Below are 16,849 nucleotides of genomic sequence, written 5' to 3'. Positions count from 1 at the left end.
GATTGAGATTCTTTTCCTAAGGTTACTGGCCTTTTAATTTTTCTTCTCCATATATTGACAATTCATATCCTTTGCCCATTCTGGTACAATTGTTGAAGTGTTGATTTTTTTCTTTCTTTTTTTTCCCCCTTTTTAATTGAATCTGAAATTCAATTCAACTCTTTTGAATTGAATCTGCTTGCCTCTTAATTTGTCATAAACCTTCAGTGTCTTTAAATTGTTTTTTTTTTACTATCTTAATTTTTTTGTAATTAAAATTCAAATAATTGAAATCTTAGCATTGAATATTTTAATATATGATTGTGATGTATTTCTTCATTTATTCAGCTTTTTAATAATTATTAGTAATTTGTTGTTGTTAAGTTTCTAATGTCATATCTGACTCTTTGCGACTACGTGGAATACAGCATGCCAGGCTTCCCTATCCTTCACCGTCTCCTGGAGTATGCTCGAACTCAAGTCCATTGAATCAGTGATGCCATCCAACCATCACATCCTCTGTCATCCCCTTCTCCTCCTGCCTTCAATCTTTCCCAGCGTCAGGGTCTTTTCAAATGAGTTGGCTCTACGCATCAGGTGGCCAAAGTATTGGAGCTTCAGCTTTAGCGTCAGTCCTTCCAATGAATGTTCAGGATTAATTTCCTTTAGGATTGATTGGTTTGATCTCCTTGCTGTCCAAGGGACTCTCAAGAGTCTTCTCCAACACCACTGTTCAAAAGCATCAGTTCTTCAGTGCTCAGCCTTCTTTATGGTCCAACTCTCATATCCATACATGACTACTGGAAAAACCATATTTTTGACTAAGATGGGTCTTTGTTGGCAAAGTGTAATTATTGAATTTTATACATTGAGTGCTCATGTTCCTATAGTTTTGGTTGTATCTTCCTACGAAAATAATTATTATTTTCAAATAATGATACTTTTGTCACTTTAAAATACACTTATTCATTATCTTGTCTTTTTGTGTTGGTTAGGGCCTCCAGTATAATATGGACTAGGAGTGATGCTAGCAGGTATCTTGTTGCATTCCTGACTTTAATCTGAATACTTCCAATGTTTTCTATAAATTATGATGCTTGGTATAGAATTGCCCAGATACTTGGTAAAGTTTCTTTTACATCCCAGTTCTCCAAATTTTTGCTTTTAAAAATTATGAATAAGTATTAATAGTTGAATATATCAAATATGTTTTCTGCATTTGTTGAGATACTTAGTATTTTTCTCCTTTAATTTGTTAATATGATGAATTGCATTGATAAGTGTTTATTTTTTATTATTATTAGTTTTACTTTATTATTCTAGCTTTTTATTATGACTAGTTTGTTCGTTTCATTTGAAACAGATATAAAAGTTGATTAATAATTCTTTTTTTTAATTTTTATTTTTACTTTATTTTAATTTACAATACTGTATTGGTTTTGCCATACATTGACATGAATCCACCACGGGTGTACATGCAATCTGATTAATAATTCTTCTCAGTTGATGATACTTTATCCATGAGTCCCCTACTGTATCATTTTATTTATTTTTATTTTCATTATCTACAACTCTGTTCCATTTCTCCTGCCCCTCTTTTTACTTAATATATTTGTTATATGTCTTGGTATAATAAAGTATTATTTTGTGTGTGTATCTATATATTAATTTATATAAATGATATTGTTTTATATAATAGGTAGCTATTGCTTTGTTTCAACTTTTTTTCACTCAACACTGTATAAGATCTATTTTGTTGCTGTATATATACATCTTCTATATTGTTTTTAAGTGTAATATAGTATATTGGTAATATATAATATTTCAGATTTCCCAGTAAACCATTTGCATTTACTTATCCATTCGCTCAGAGATAAGCACCTAAAGTAACTTTCTCAACTTTCTGCAACTATAAAATAGCACTATGATAAATATCTTGGGTTGCTTTTTGGTTTGTATGCTGGTTTCTTTAGTGTTTATACAGGGTATGTGATTGTTGGAACATGAGATAAGTTATATATTGAATTTATTAAATTCCATCAGATTTTTTTCCCCGTAATACTGCTTCAGTTATACTCCTGCTATTAGAAAATGAGAAATCTTGTTTCTCTAGTTTCTTGCCTACAATTGCTGTTGTCTGATTTTTATTAATTTGATGAATGTTAAAGTGTATATCAGTGTTCCAACCGGCATTTCTCTGATTCTAGTATGTTTCTCAGATTTATATACTTATTTGCCACTGGGCTTCCTTTTAATTTAATTTTATTACTAATTTTTTTTTTTTACTTTACAATATTGTATTGGTTTTGCCATTGCCTACTTATATACATTGGCTGTTTTTCTGTTGAGTTTTCCTGTTTTCTTTTTTCTTATCATTTGCAGCTTATAAATATCATATATTAATTCCTTAGCATGTTTTAAACATTGAAAATGTCTTTTTTGATTTGTCAGCTGTCAGTTTTGCTTATGACATCTTTTGTGAGCAGAAGTTCTCTGTTTTTATGTATATAATCCCATTTGAAAAAACAGTTTGGTGCTTTTAGGTCTTGCTTAAAATGTCTTTTTAACCCTATAAATTATTCAGATATTGTCTTTTATTTTCTTCTATTAGCTTTAAAAATTTGCCTTTTACATTTGAGACTTTATTCCAGATTTGATTCCTCTGTGCATACTGCATGCTCCATATGTATGGCATAAATCAGGGAATTTTTTCTTTATTCTTCTGAATGTATTGAGCTATTTTTCCTAACACTATCTGGAATGTACTCAATTTTTTCTCTATTGATTTATGGCACTACCTTTATCAAATCTCAATTTCCAGTTCTGAACTTTCCATTTTGTTACATTATGTATTTTTTTAATTTAAAAATATTTATTTGTTTTTGGCTGCTCTGGATCTTCAGTACAGCATGCAGGCGTTCTCAGCTGTAGTGAGCGGGGGCTACTCTAGTTGCGGGGTGTGGGCTTCTCACTGTGGCGGCTTTCCTTGTTGAATACCATGGGCTCTATGGCACGTGGGCTTCAGTAATTGTGGCACACAGGCTCTGGAGCACAGGTTCAGTAGTTGGTGGAACATGGGCTTAGTTGCCCCACAGAATGTGGAATTTTTCCAGATAAGGAATCAAACCTGTGTCCCCTGTGTGGACAGGGGAATTCTTCACCCCTGGACCACCAGCAAAGTCCCTGTTTATTTGTTTCTGTGCAATTTCAATGCTACATTTATTACCATAACTTTGTGAATTGTTTTAATATCTAGGACAGAAATTCTTCCATTTTACTTTTTCAAAATTAGATTAGTTTTTCATGAACTTTTGTTTCATCTAATTTGAATGATGTGCTTGTTAAATCTAGAATTTTTATTGAAATCTGATTTAGTTATGTATTGCCATAAAATGAATTACTCCATAACTTAGTGGATAAAACAACAATAAAATAGTTTTAAATAAATAAATCTCTTAGCTCTGTGGATCAGGAATGCAAAAGCAGCTTAGTTGAATGATTCTGGCTTGAGGTCTGTCATAAGATTGCAACCAAGATGTCAGCAGGGGCCATAGTCATCTAAATGTTTGTGGCTGGGAGATTCCTCTCCAAGTAGGTTCACTCACATAGCTGTCAAGTTGGTGCTTACAAGTTGGCAGCATCAGCTTCTTGTCACATCAGTCTTGTGATAGAGTTTCTTGAGTATGGTTACAACATGGAGGCTGATGTATGCTAGAGCAAGTAATCCAGGAGATAGCAAGGTAGAAGTTGCAATGTTATTTGTATCCTAGTCTCAGAAGTCAAATAACAGCATTCCTGCAATATCCTATTGATTGCACAAGACAGCTCTCCTCAGTGTGGGAGGGGACTTCATCAGGAAGGTCATACTGGAGGCTGTGTACCTCAGTCCCCCCTCTGGCTGCCAGTTATTAATATCCCCACACATGTCAGCAAATTTTGAAAACTTAGCAGTGTCTATAGGACTGGAGAAGATCAGTTTTCATTCCAGTCCTGAAGAGGGGCAATGCCAAGGAATGTTCAAACAACCATACAGTTACACTCATTTCACATGCTAGCAAGGTTATGCTCAAAATCCTGCAAGCTTGGCCTCAGCAGTATGTGAACTGAGAAAGTCCAGAGGTACAAGCTGGTTTTCTAAGAGGTAGAGGACCAGAAGTTGAATTGCCAGCATTTGTTGGATCATAGAGAAAGCAAGGGAATTCCGGGAAAACATCTACTTCTGCTTCAATGATTACCCCAAAGCCTTTGAGTGTGTGGGTCACAATGAACTGTGGAAAATTCTTAAAGAGATAGGAATACCAGACCACTTTACTTGTATCCTATGAAGCCTGTATGTGGGTCAAAAAGCAATAGTTAGAACCGGACATGGAACAAATGACTGGTTCCAAATTGGAAAATGAGTATGACAAGGCTGTATGTTGTCACCCTGCTTATTTAACTTACATGCAGAGTATATCATGAGAAACACTGGGCTGGATGAAGCACAAGCTGGAATCAAGATTGCCAGGAGAAATAACAACCTCAGATATGCAAATGATACCCCTCTAATATCAGAAAATGAAGAGGAGCTAAAGAGCCTCTTGATGAGGGTAAAAGAGGACAGTAAAAAAATCTGGCTTGAAACTCAACATCCAAAAAACTAAGATCATGGCATCTGGTCCCATCACTTCATGGCAAATAGAAGGGGGAAAAATTGGAAACAATGACAGACTTTATTTTCTTGGGCTCCAAAATCACTGTGGATGGTGACTACAGTCATGAAATTAAAAGATGCATACTCTTTGGAAGGAAAGCTATGATAAACCTAGACAACGTATTAAAGAGCAGAGATATCACTTTGCTGACAAAGGTCAGTCCAGTCAAAGCTATGGTTTTTCCAGTAGTCATGTACAGTTGTGAGTTGGACCATAAAGAAGGCTGAGCACTGAAGAATTGATGCATTTGAGTTATGATGTTGGAAAAGATGCTTGAGAGTCCCTTGGACTGCAAGGAGATCAAACCAGTCAATCCTAAAGGAAATCAACCCTGGATATTCATTGGAAGGACTGATGCTGAAACTGAAGCTCCAATACTTTGGCCCCTGATGTGAGGAGCTGACTCATTGCAAAAGACCTAGATGCTGGGAAAGATGGAAGGCAAAAGGAGAAGGAGGCAGCAGAGGATGAGATGGTTAGACAGCATCACTGAATCAATGGACATGAATTTGAGCAAACTCTGGGAGACAGCAGAGGACAGAGGAGCCTGGCATGCTGCAGTCCATGGGGTCGCAAAGAGTCAGAGAGGATTTAGCGATTGAACAACAGCATGCAAAATAGACTCACCCTTCTCACAAGACTCTCCTAACCTCATCCCACTACAGAATCAACTTGAAGTACAGAATCTCATCTAAATTAGGTCCAGAGGTCATGAGGCTTCTTGGGTATATTTCTTAGGTACAGTTTTTTGAGTACAGTTTCTTTTGATTTGAAGATTTGTGGACTTAAGAGAGGAAGACAAGAATCATTGAAGATCAGTCTTAAAAGATGCTGCTGTTGCTGCTGCTAAGTCACTTCAGTCGTGTCTGACTGTGTGCGACCCCATAGACGGAAGCCCACCAGGCTCCTCCATCCCTGGGATTCTCCAGCAGGCAAGAACACTCAGTGGATTGCCATTTCCTTCTCCAGTGTATGAAAGTGAAAAGTGAAAAGTGAAAGTGAAGTCGCTCAGTTGTGTCTGACTTTTCGAGACCCCATGTACTGCAGCCTACCAGGCTCCTCCGTCCATGGGATTCTCCAGGCAAGAGTACTGGAGTGGGTTGCCATTTCCTGCTTCAGCTTAAAGATGACTACCACAAAATTTCACTTAACATTTATTGTAAGACAGGTCTGTTGGAGACAGGTCTGTTTTTGTTTGATAAGTATTTATTCACTTTTATTTTTTTTGTTTGGAATGAAAGAGCCTTTAAATTCTATAATGCGTTACAATTTTCAAAAGTTTTACATATATGTTTTATTTAATGTCTTAATAATCCCTTTTCAGCCCTCCTATATTGCCTCACCCCCTTCCCGCTCCCACTAATAACCACTGATTTGTTCTCTATGTCTGTGAGTTTGCTTCTTTTTTGTTTTATTCACCAGTTTGTTGTATTTTTGAGATTCCACATATGAATATCATACAGTATTTGTTTTTGTTTGTCTGACTTATTTCATGTTAACATAATGCCCTCCAAGCCCATCCATGCTGCTGCAAATGGCAAAATTTCATTGCCTTTTATGGCTTTGTTTTATTCCATGGAGTGTATGTATGTATGCACCACCTCTTTCTTCATTCACCCGTTGATGAACACTTAGGTTGCTTTCATACTCTGGCAAATGTAAATAACACTGATGTGAACATCAGGATGCATATATCTTTTAAAATAAGTGTTTTTGTTTTTTTTGAATATATACCCAGGGGTAGAATTGCTGTGTCATACGATGGCTCTGTTTTTAGTTTTTTGGGAAACCTCCATGTTTTTTTCCACAGTGTCTGCTCCAATTTATTTTCCCACCAACAGTGTGTGAGTGTTCTCCTTTCTCCACATCCTTGCCAGCATTTATTTGTGGGTTTTTTTTTTTTTTTGATCATAGCCATGCTGATGAGTTTGGGGTGATGTCTTATTGTGGTTTTGATTTGCATTTTTGTGATTGATTAGCAATGTTGAGCATCTTTCCATGTATTTATTGGCCATCTGCATTTTCTCCTTGGAAAAATGTCTATTCAGTTCTTCTGCCTATTTTTTAATTGAATTTTTTTTGTGTGTGTGTGTGTGTTGACTTGTGAGCTCTTTAAATCTGTTGACTATTAACCCCTTGTCAGTCATATCATTTGCAAATATCTTCTTCCATTCAGTACATTTTTGTTGTCTTTTTTGTTGTTTTGTCCATGGTTTCCTTTGCTGTGCAAAAGCTTTTGAATTTAATTAGGTCCCATTTGTCTATTTTTGCTTTTGCTTTCTTTTGCTTTAGGAGATGGATCCAAAAAAAATTGCTTCAATTAATGTCTAAGAGTGTTCTGCCTATGCTTTCATCGAAGAGTTTTATACTATCCAATTTTACATTTAGGTCTTTAATCCATTTTGAGTTTATTTTTGGACAGCTACTTGTACAAGAAGAAAATTAGAACATCTCTAACATATATATACAAAACAATATCCTTTGTTTTTGAAAGATAATTTTGCTGGACAGGGAATTCTGGGTTGGTGGTTTCTCTTTCAACACTTTTAAATGTATCACTCTACTCTCTTATTGCTTGCAGGGCTTCTGAAGAGAATTCTTATCCTGTTACTTTATAGGTAAGATGTTGTTTATTTCCAGCTTGTTTCAAGATTTTTTGGTCTTTATTTTCTTCAGTTTGAATATGATATGCCTGTTGTTCAGTCGCTCAGTCATGTCTGACTCTTTGTGATCCCATGGACTGCAGCATGCCAGGCTTCCCTGTCCTTCACCATCTCCTGGAGCTCAAACTCATGTCCATTCAGTTGGTGATGCCATCCAACTATCTCATTCTCTCTTGCCGCCGCCTTCTCTTGCCTTCAATCTTTCCCAGCATCAGGGTCTTTTCTGATGAGTCTAATGAGGCATAATGATATGCCTAGGTGTAGATTTTTTGGAATTTGTCACTCTTGGTGTTCACTGAGTTTCCTTAATCTGTGGTTGATATTTGTCATTGATTTTGGATTGTCAAAATTAATTAAAATTGTCAGCCATTATTCATCATTTCTTTTCTTCTTTTCTCTTTCTCTTGCTCCTCCCGTTGAACGTATGTTGCACTTTTTATATTTGTCACATAGTTGTTGGATATTCTATTCCATTTTTCCTCTTTGCTTTTCAATTTGGGTACTTTCTATTGACACATCTTCAAACTTACTGATTCTTTTATTGGCCATGTCCAGTCTATTGATCAGTCCATCAAAGGCATTCTTTATTTCTGTTATGGGGTTTTTGATTTTAGCATTTAATTTTGATTCTTTTTTAGGGTTTACATGTCTCTGCTTACATCTTCTTGTGTGTTGTATACTTTTTATATTAGAGCCCTAGGAGATTAATCATAGTTACTTTAAATTCTTGATCTGATGATTCTAAAGTTTCCACTATATTTAAATCTGGGTCTAATGTTTTGTTTGTTTATTTTTGTTGATTTTAGACTGTGCTTTTTGCCTTTATCATGCCTTGTAATTTTTGGTTGAAAATCACAGATTATGTGTTGGGTGGAAGGAACTGAGGTAAATAGGCCTTTCATCTAAAGGTTTTGTGCTATCTGACTAGTGGGGTGTGCTTACTAAGGGTGTAGCTTTAGGTGTCAGAGACAAAAATTTCCTCTAGTGCCTAGTTTTCTCTTCTAGAATGTTTTGGACTTCCTGCAGCTCTTTACCTAGTTTTTAATTAGTGACTTTCCATAGCTGTTACGTTTGTGAGTAGATGGCACCCCACTCCAGCACTCTTGCCTGGGAAGTCCCATGGATGGAGGAGCCTGGTGGGCTGCAGTCCATGGGGTCGCTGGGAGTCAGACACGACTGAGTGACTTCACTTTCACTTTTCGCTTTCATGCATTGGAGAAGGAGATGGCAACCCACTCCAGTGTTCTTGCTTGGAGAATCCCGGGGACGGGGGAGCCTGGTGGGCTGCTGTCTATGGGGTCGCACAGAGTCAGACACGACTGAAGCGACTTAGCAGCAGCAGCAGCAGCAGTAACTCTTTCTTTATTGGTTTTGAGATTTCCAATTCTTTTATCTCTAACCTTCTGTTATTATACTGCAGCCTTATTAATGTGATGGTAAGGTGTAGGGAAGGGAAAACACTTTATAGTCTTATAATTAGGTTTCATTTTTGTAGTGTGCTTATTCTCTGAGCTGTGACCTTCACACATGTTTTATAGATTTTCTTCCTTTGATAAGACAGAAACAACGAAATGGCTCTGGAGTTTGGTACTTCTCTTCCTCTATGTGGAAGGCTAGTTGGGGTTGAATTTGGGTATTTTCTTCTCCCTGCATGGTGGTATATGGGAGATTGGTGTTAAATATCTCTCTTCCTGAAAGTTGCTTGCTGCTGCTGCTGCTGCTGCTGCTAAGTCGCTTCAGTCATGTTCGACTCTGTGCGACCCCATAGACGGCAGCCCACTAGGCTCCTCCATCCCTGTAATTCTCCAAGCAAGAACACTGGAGTGGGTTGCCATTTCCTTCTCCAATGCATGAAAGTAAAAAGTGAAAGTGAAGTCGCTCAGTCGTGTCTGACTCTTAGCGACTCCATGGACTGCAGCCTACCAGGCTCCTCTATCCACGGGATTTTCCAGGCAAGAGTACTGGAGTGGGGTGCCATTGCCTTCTCCTTGAAAGCTGCTTACGATCCTGTAAAACCTAAGCTGGATAGTTAGGTAACATTGTTTCCCTTGAGGACAGCTTTTTATTAAGGAAAACAGAAATGCTCTGGGCAGTTTCAAAATGATTCCGTTTCCTTCTCTCCTTACGAAAAATCTGAAGGAATTTTTCTCCAATTCTCAGTTTGAGAACATGGTGGGGCTCCTGGAACAAAAATTCAGCAAAGTGTAGAGTTTCCTCAAAGGCCCCTTAGAGTTTTTAACTCTTAAACTTAGCCATACTGGGCCTCTGGCAGATCATCATTTATGATTTGTATTTTTACTGGTACTGGCTTCAGTGAAAAAAAGAAAGTGAAGTCACTCAGTTGTGTCCAACTCTTTGTGATCCCATGGACTGTAGTCTGCCAGGCTCCTCCATCCATGGGATTTCCCAGGCAAGAATACTGGAGTGTGTTGCCATTTCCTTCTCCAGGGGATCTTCCTGACCCAGGGATCGAACCTAGATCTCCCACATTGCAGGCAGACTCTTTACTGTCTGAGCCATCAGGGTCAAGTTTCAACTCCTGGGTTTCTGTTTTAACTGTGATTCTCTGTATTTGTCTGTCTTTCCAGGTTTAAAAATTTATTTATTTTTAATTGAAAGATAATTGCTTTACAATATTGTGTTGGTTTCTGCCGTGTATCAACACGAATCAGTCATAGGTACATTTGTATCCCTTCTCTTTTGAATCTCCCTCCCACCTCCCACCCCATCCCACTCCTCTGGATTCTCACAGAGCACCAGATTTGAGCTCCCTGTGTTATACAGCAAATTTCCACTGGCTATCTAATTTCACACATGGTAATGTATATGTTTCAATGCTACTGTCTCAGTTTATTCCACCTTCTTCTTCGTCCACTGCCTCCACAAGTCTGTTCTCTATGTCTGCATCTGTATTGCTACCCTGCAGATAGTTTCATCAGTACCGTCTTTCTGGATTCCATATACAGGGAATATTTGTCTTTCTGACTTCACTCTGTATCATAGGCTCTAGGTTCATTCACCTTATTAGAACGGAGTCAAATGAAGTCCTTTTTATAGCTGAATAATATTCCATTGTGTATACGTGTCTTCTCAATTAATGGAATAGCACATAGTGATTAATTCTTTGATGGACCTAAGAGCAATTGTTGATTTTAGTTATTCATCTTTTTTCTTGGGAGGATGGTAGTAAACTGCTGCTCTTGATTTTTATAATTGATCTTGTGTCTGGTAACTTAACAGAATTTTATTAGTTTTAATTATTTGTTAATTCTATTGAATTTTCTGTGTCACCTGATAGTAATTACAGTTTTGTATCTTTCTTCCCAATTGCATCTTCTGTTTTTTTTTTTTTTTTCAGCTGCATCATAGGAATCTTGCTTTCCTCAGTGACTGTTAAAGGTCTGTAAATAATTTCTCAGTACAGTGGCCAAGTAGATAGAATAAATTATTATTTGACCATTTAGATCTTCACAATCAATGAAATTTTCTTATAATTTATAGACTCTCCAGTGATGTGTTTTCCCTGGAGTTTAGAGTCCTCCCTCTTTTGTGTCTAATTTCTTGTCTGTGCTTGAGATTCAATGTGCGCGTGCATGTGCTCAGTCGCTCATTTCTGTCTGACTCTTTGCAGCCCCATGCCCTGTATCCTCTGTCCCTGGAATTTTCCAGGCAAGAATACTGGATCAGGTTGCCATTTCCTGCTGCAGGGGATCTTCCTGAATGAGGACCACACCTGCGTCTATTGTGTCTCCTGCGTTGGTAGGTGGATTTTTTACCACTGTGCCACCTGGGAAGCCTGGAGATTTAATGGCCCCTTTAAAAAATTTTTTTAATGATCAGGTTGGACATTACCATTCATAGAATCAGGTTAATAAAGTTTTCAAAAGTTTTAATTTTAATGAAGAATAGTGGCTGAATGTATATTATCATATGTGAAATGGATCGCTAGTCCAAGTTCGATGTATGAGACAGAGTGCTCAGGGCTGGTGCACTGGGATGACCCTGAGGGATGGAATGGGGAAGGAGGTGGGAGGGGGTTTCAGGATGGGGAACAAATATACACCTATGGCTTGAATAAGTTTTTGCCAATGTATGGCAAAAACTACAATATTGTAAAGTAATTAGCCTCAAATTAATTTAAAAAAAGAATGGTAGTTGAATTATGCTTTTATATGTGTGTTGAAATAATATAGTTTTCCTTTTAAATCTATCAATGTGATAAATTACATTGATTTTCTAATATTAAACCATCTTTGGATTCTTAGGATAAATTCAACTTAGTCATATATGTTATTTTTTTTACGTATTAATGTGGATTTGGTTTGTCAGTGTAATTTTTTCCTGACTTTTCCAGTGTATCAAATAGCTTCCTCCTTTCAGATATTCAAAGTTTTTGAAATATTCTTGTCTATAAACAAAGGATTTTCCTTTAATAAAACTGTTATTCTCTTTGTCTCTTTCTCCCTCAGGAAAAATATCATACTAGCGCTATAATAAACTATAATAAATAGTTTAATTTACTATTTACTAAAACTATAATAATAAACTAGTGCTATAATAAACTATAATAATAGTTTAAATTACATCTTATTAAGTAGTTTATAAATTCTATTGACAGGATACAGTTAATTTCCTGAAATGCTGTGGGGAAATTAACAAGATGGTACCAGTCAGGCTTTCATTAATTTGTTTCACAAATATTTATTAAATGTATATTATGTGTCAAATACTATTCTAGATTCTGAGGACACAGCAGTCAAAACAAATCCCTGCCTTGATAAAGCATCTTGGTGATATCCTTAGGATTTAATAATAGCCTCAGAATATGAATGGGTCTTTAGTGATGTTCCACAATACATACAAAAGTAAATTATTCTTGTCTAATGGTCATTTCATGCCTAGGATCAAAGCTTTGATAGACCACTTTTAATCAATGATAGGAAACAAATTTTACCTCCTTACTGCTTTGGATCATAGCTCATTGAAAAATTATCTTATAGTCTTTTTTTATTATAGTTTTTGTTAATATGAAGTATTCTTTCATAATAAAAATGAAACCTAAATAATTCTATCATAAAATTATTTCTATTGTGGATTCATAAATATTTTTCAAATGGCTTAGAAAAACTTTGATTTTGTTAATATACCAAGTGAATTTATAGCACACTTTGAAACTGTTTCTTAAAAAGCCAATAAGTAAGGTGTTCCCTAGTGGCCTAGAAGTTAGGATTTGGCACTCTCGCTGGTGTTACCTGGGTTCAGTTCCTATTTGGGGACGTGAGATCCTGCAAGATGTATGGCATGGCCAAAAAAAGAAAAAAGCAAGTAAAAATATGCATTTTATTTTATGGTTAGTTAATAAATGGGTTTTTCTAAGATAGGAAATGGTATATTCATTTTGCTTTAAAGTAAAACTAATTAGAACTAATAAACTCAAGTATTTAGGAAATTTACAACTTTCACACATTCACATATATTTCAAAGAGCTTTATAATAGACAATGTGTATAGCAAATTAAATCCTAAATAAATGTTTGCCAACTATGTATAACATTGAATCTCAGTTCTGATGCAATCCCCAGTTTAAAATATAGATAAGATCATAGCTAATCCAAAAATTGCCAAACTGATTGCAGAAATCTTGGTACCGAGAGCAGGGACACTGTCTTCTGGCACAGGAATAAACTTGATTGCTTGTGCAATGTTAGAAACCTCTGAGGTGAGATTGGCTTCATTGATGGCTTGGACTGCAATATAGAAGTTGGTGCCGTTTTCTATTCTAAAAGGTTCTGGTTTAAATTCAAAATTTTCTACTGAGCCAGCCTCCTTAGGTTTTACACTAGAAGTATTCACTAAAGTTGCATTGTCAAAATCTTCTTGGAGATGCAGGAAACTCTTACTTATTCTTATAATGTAGCTGTTGGCTGGAAAACACATAGATATTTCATGTACGTTAGAATCACTACATGCGTTATTGCTACCACATTGTTTTACATTTAAGGGTCCATCAGAAATGTACACTGGGTTTTTTGTCTGGTTATTCCATCTTCTTTATTTTAAGAGCAAATATGTGAACAGTTTTTTATCTAGTTATCTAATCACAAAGAATTTAATTTAAAATTGTATAGTACTAAAAATGGATCTCAATTTTTTAAGAAATAGAAATATGAAGAACTGAGTCTACTTTTGATTTAGAACAAAGAACACAATAATGTTGGAGTATAGTAAAGACTTTATGTCCGTGCTATTTTCCATTAAGCTGAGAGAGGGAGTTATAAGATGGATGAGTAAGAGAGCAGATAAGTAGAGTAGGAACCAGGGATATGGACAAAGAGCAAAGGGAGGCAAAGAGTCTGGAATGTGTACTAATTAAACATGTTTACGAGCCAGGCAGACTTTGACTAGTACCTTAGTTCTACTACTTTCTAGCTATAAGAAAGAAAAATTTATTTGATATTTCTTAGTTTTCTTAACTATAAAAAGAGAATCAATCATTCATTTCATCTAGCAAATAAATATGGAGTGCTAGTGATGAAAATTATATATGAGAATGCATGAAAAGGGTTTAGCACAATGTCTGGGACTTAATAAATGTTTGAAATATTAGTTATTATTACTGTTACTTTATCAAGAAAGGAAAGAAAGATAATACAAATATTTCATTTCAAAATGCTTTTAGAAATCCATCAGAGCCATAGATAAAGAAATATATTTTAACATTATGAAATGCCGTGAACAATAAAACATCGAATGTCTTCTTTTGAAGTGAAGACTTAATTTCATGAAATGTTGAAGATGTTTTAAGTATGTGGTGAATAACTTAAATTTAGGATTTTCTTTTTAATTCAGGACCTGTGCCTTAACATCTGAGTCTTTTAATAAATACATCTTATCGATCTGATCTATTCGGCTACTCTTCACATCCTCTCTGCATTTAATTTTGGTGGGTCTATCTAACTATCCATCCATCCCTTTCTTTAATTCAAATATTTCATTGTGAAATTTTGTTTTCTTGACTTTGAGTATATTATTTGGTTCCTTTTCTCCCTGACATGAATTCCTGGAATGTGCCTTCCTCTCCCTATCTATGCAAATTGTACCTATTCTTCAAGGCCCAACGGGAGGTCCAGTTTCTCCTTGAAGTCTTGATCATGTGTTTCATCACTTGATGACTCTCTTCCATGAACTCTTACTGCATGGGAAGGAGCTTTCCAATTTTATGAAGGTTCAGTTTATCTTTTCAATGTGAATTACTTCTGGGCCCCGAAAGACACATGAAAAATGCTCAGCATTACCAATCATCAGGAATGCACATCAAAACTACCTTGCACCTGTCAGAATATGTATTATTAAAAAAACAACAAAAAATACGTGTTGGCCAAACTGTAGAGAGAAGGGAACCCTTTTGCACTGTTGGTGGGAATGTTAATTGCTGCACCACTATGGAAAACAGTACAGAAGTTACTAAAAACATTAAAAGTAGAATGATCATATGATCCAGCAATTCTGCTTCTGGGTATTTTTCTCAAGAAAACAAAAACATTAATTCAAAAAGATATATGCACTTATATGTTCATTGTAGCATTATTTGCAATAGCCAAGATATGGAGCAACCTAAGTGTCCATTGATAGGTGAATGGATATATATATATAAAATACTGGAGTGGGTGGCCTATGCCTTCTCCAGGGGATCTTCCCAACCAAGGAATTGAACTGGGATCTCCTGCATTGCAGGTGAATTCTCTACCAGCTGAGCTACTACAGAAGCCCTATATATACATACACACAACAGAATATTAATTAGCCATAAAAAGAATGAGAGCTTGTATTACATGACAACATGGATGGACCTACAGGGTATTATGCTAAGTGAATTAAGTCAGATAGAAAAGACAAATACCATGTGATTTCATTTATATGTGGAATCTAAAAAACAAAACAAATGAACAATATAACAAAATAGAAATAGACTCATCAATACAGAGGACAAACAAGTATTTTGCCAAATGGGGGTAGTGGGGGTAGTGAGTGAAGTCTGTAAGGGAGATTAAGAGGTACAAACTTCCAGTTACAACATAAATGAGTCATGGTGATGAAATGTACAGGATGGAGAATGTAGTCAGTAATACTATGGTAACTTTGTATGGTGACAGATGGTAACAAGAGTTAAAGTCGTGATCATTTTGTACTGTACAGATACATCAAATCACTGTGTCATGTATTCAGAACTAAAATAGTGTAGATCAATTGTACTTTAATAAAAATATTACTTTTTGGCCAAAAATGTTTATTCAGTTGATGTCCAAAATGACAACATTGGAGGATCATAAAATATTAGAATTATATCTACTTGTTTTAGTAATTCTAGGTCGTCTAGTCTGATTTACATATATGACAGATATGAAAATTGGGTTCCAGTAAATTTAAGTTTTCCATTCAAAATTATATAGGCTATTCATTTATTTTTTGAGATACTGCTACTTCCTCCTTTTGTAATGCCTAAGGATAAAATTTGATAGAACTACAATATCTTCCTGTTAGTTACAAGAGGGAGATCAGATCCCACCTATTGTAGGCATTTGAGGTTAAACACACTGAAGTTCTTTCTTTTTTCAATGTGTGTATGAAATACTTTCTTCCTTCTTTTAGTTCCTGTAAGCAAATGGCAACCCACTCCAGTGTTCTTGCCTGGAGAATCCCAGGGACAGAGGAGCCTGGCAAGCTGCTGTTTTTGGGGTCTCACAGAGTCGGACACGATTGAAGCGACTTAGCAGTAGCAGCAGCAATAGCAGCAAGCAGCATAAGGGACATTTACTATGAATCCAGTCTTAATCTAAAGGCTTAATCTTAACTGAATTCAAGTTAGAACTAAACATATAGTCAGATAATTTCATTTATGGCTTTTTCAGTGAAAGTATGTATGTATTTTTCACCATAGTTTTAAGGGTCATAATGTATTCAGAAGCTGTCATGGTAAGAGTCTCAGTACTGAAGTACAAAGAGCTCTTTGTAGGTATTTTATGTTTCCTTTGGCTTCAGAATGATTTTTTTTCATTGTGTAATAATAACTAAAAGAAATATAACTACATAGGAAATGAAAATTAGAAAGCATCATTTCTTTTGAGAGCATATAGTGAGGGGTGTGTTATAATCCAAGTGAAGGAGCATTGAAAGTCACTTTTAAGCACTGGCAAGCTCTGAGTTAATTGTGTCTATTGATATGCATATTACTTTCATTTTACCACCTTAAAGGAAAAATAACAAGATTGGCTTTACCCCATGAGAATCTTCTAGTCTAGCACAATTCTGGAATATGATAGTCATTCAATATTTAATTTAGTTAAATTTAAAGCAAAGCTAAAAGTGATTTAAGCTTTTTGGAATGAGGGCAGTTTATTATGAGGAACTTTGAATCAATGAGATATTTTGGCCTTGAAATTTAATTCAAACTCCATAGCCAAATCTCTGCTCGTGATCCTCTCTCTGGGACATCTTCACTTAAATTCGTTAACTT

General features: G+C 35.8%; 1 protein-coding gene and 1 long non-coding RNA gene across 2 annotated transcripts in view; one reads left to right on the top strand and one right to left on the bottom strand.

The window, feature by feature from the left end:
• LOC106501952 lies at window positions 7,233-11,096 on the top strand. Its single transcript, XR_001917908.1, has 3 exons — window positions 7,233-7,291; window positions 10,695-10,735; window positions 10,968-11,096. It is a non-coding gene; the product is annotated as an uncharacterized LOC106501952 (long non-coding RNA).
• The window catches only part of LOC102185237 (epithelial chloride channel protein-like), a 30,802-nt gene continuing 26,063 nt past the window's right edge, over window positions 12,111-16,849 (bottom strand). The window contains 1 exon segment of the mRNA XM_013962653.2: window positions 12,111-13,259. Coding sequence (XP_013818107.2) covers window positions 12,919-13,259 — 341 coding nt within the window. The 3' untranslated portion in view covers window positions 12,111-12,918.

This window comes from Capra hircus, chromosome 3, assembly GCF_001704415.2.
Source record: "Capra hircus breed San Clemente chromosome 3, ASM170441v1, whole genome shotgun sequence".
Lineage (NCBI taxonomy): Eukaryota > Metazoa > Chordata > Mammalia > Artiodactyla > Bovidae > Capra > Capra hircus.
Note: the sequence above shows the minus strand (reverse complement) of the source record. Positions and strands in the feature narration are given on the sequence as shown.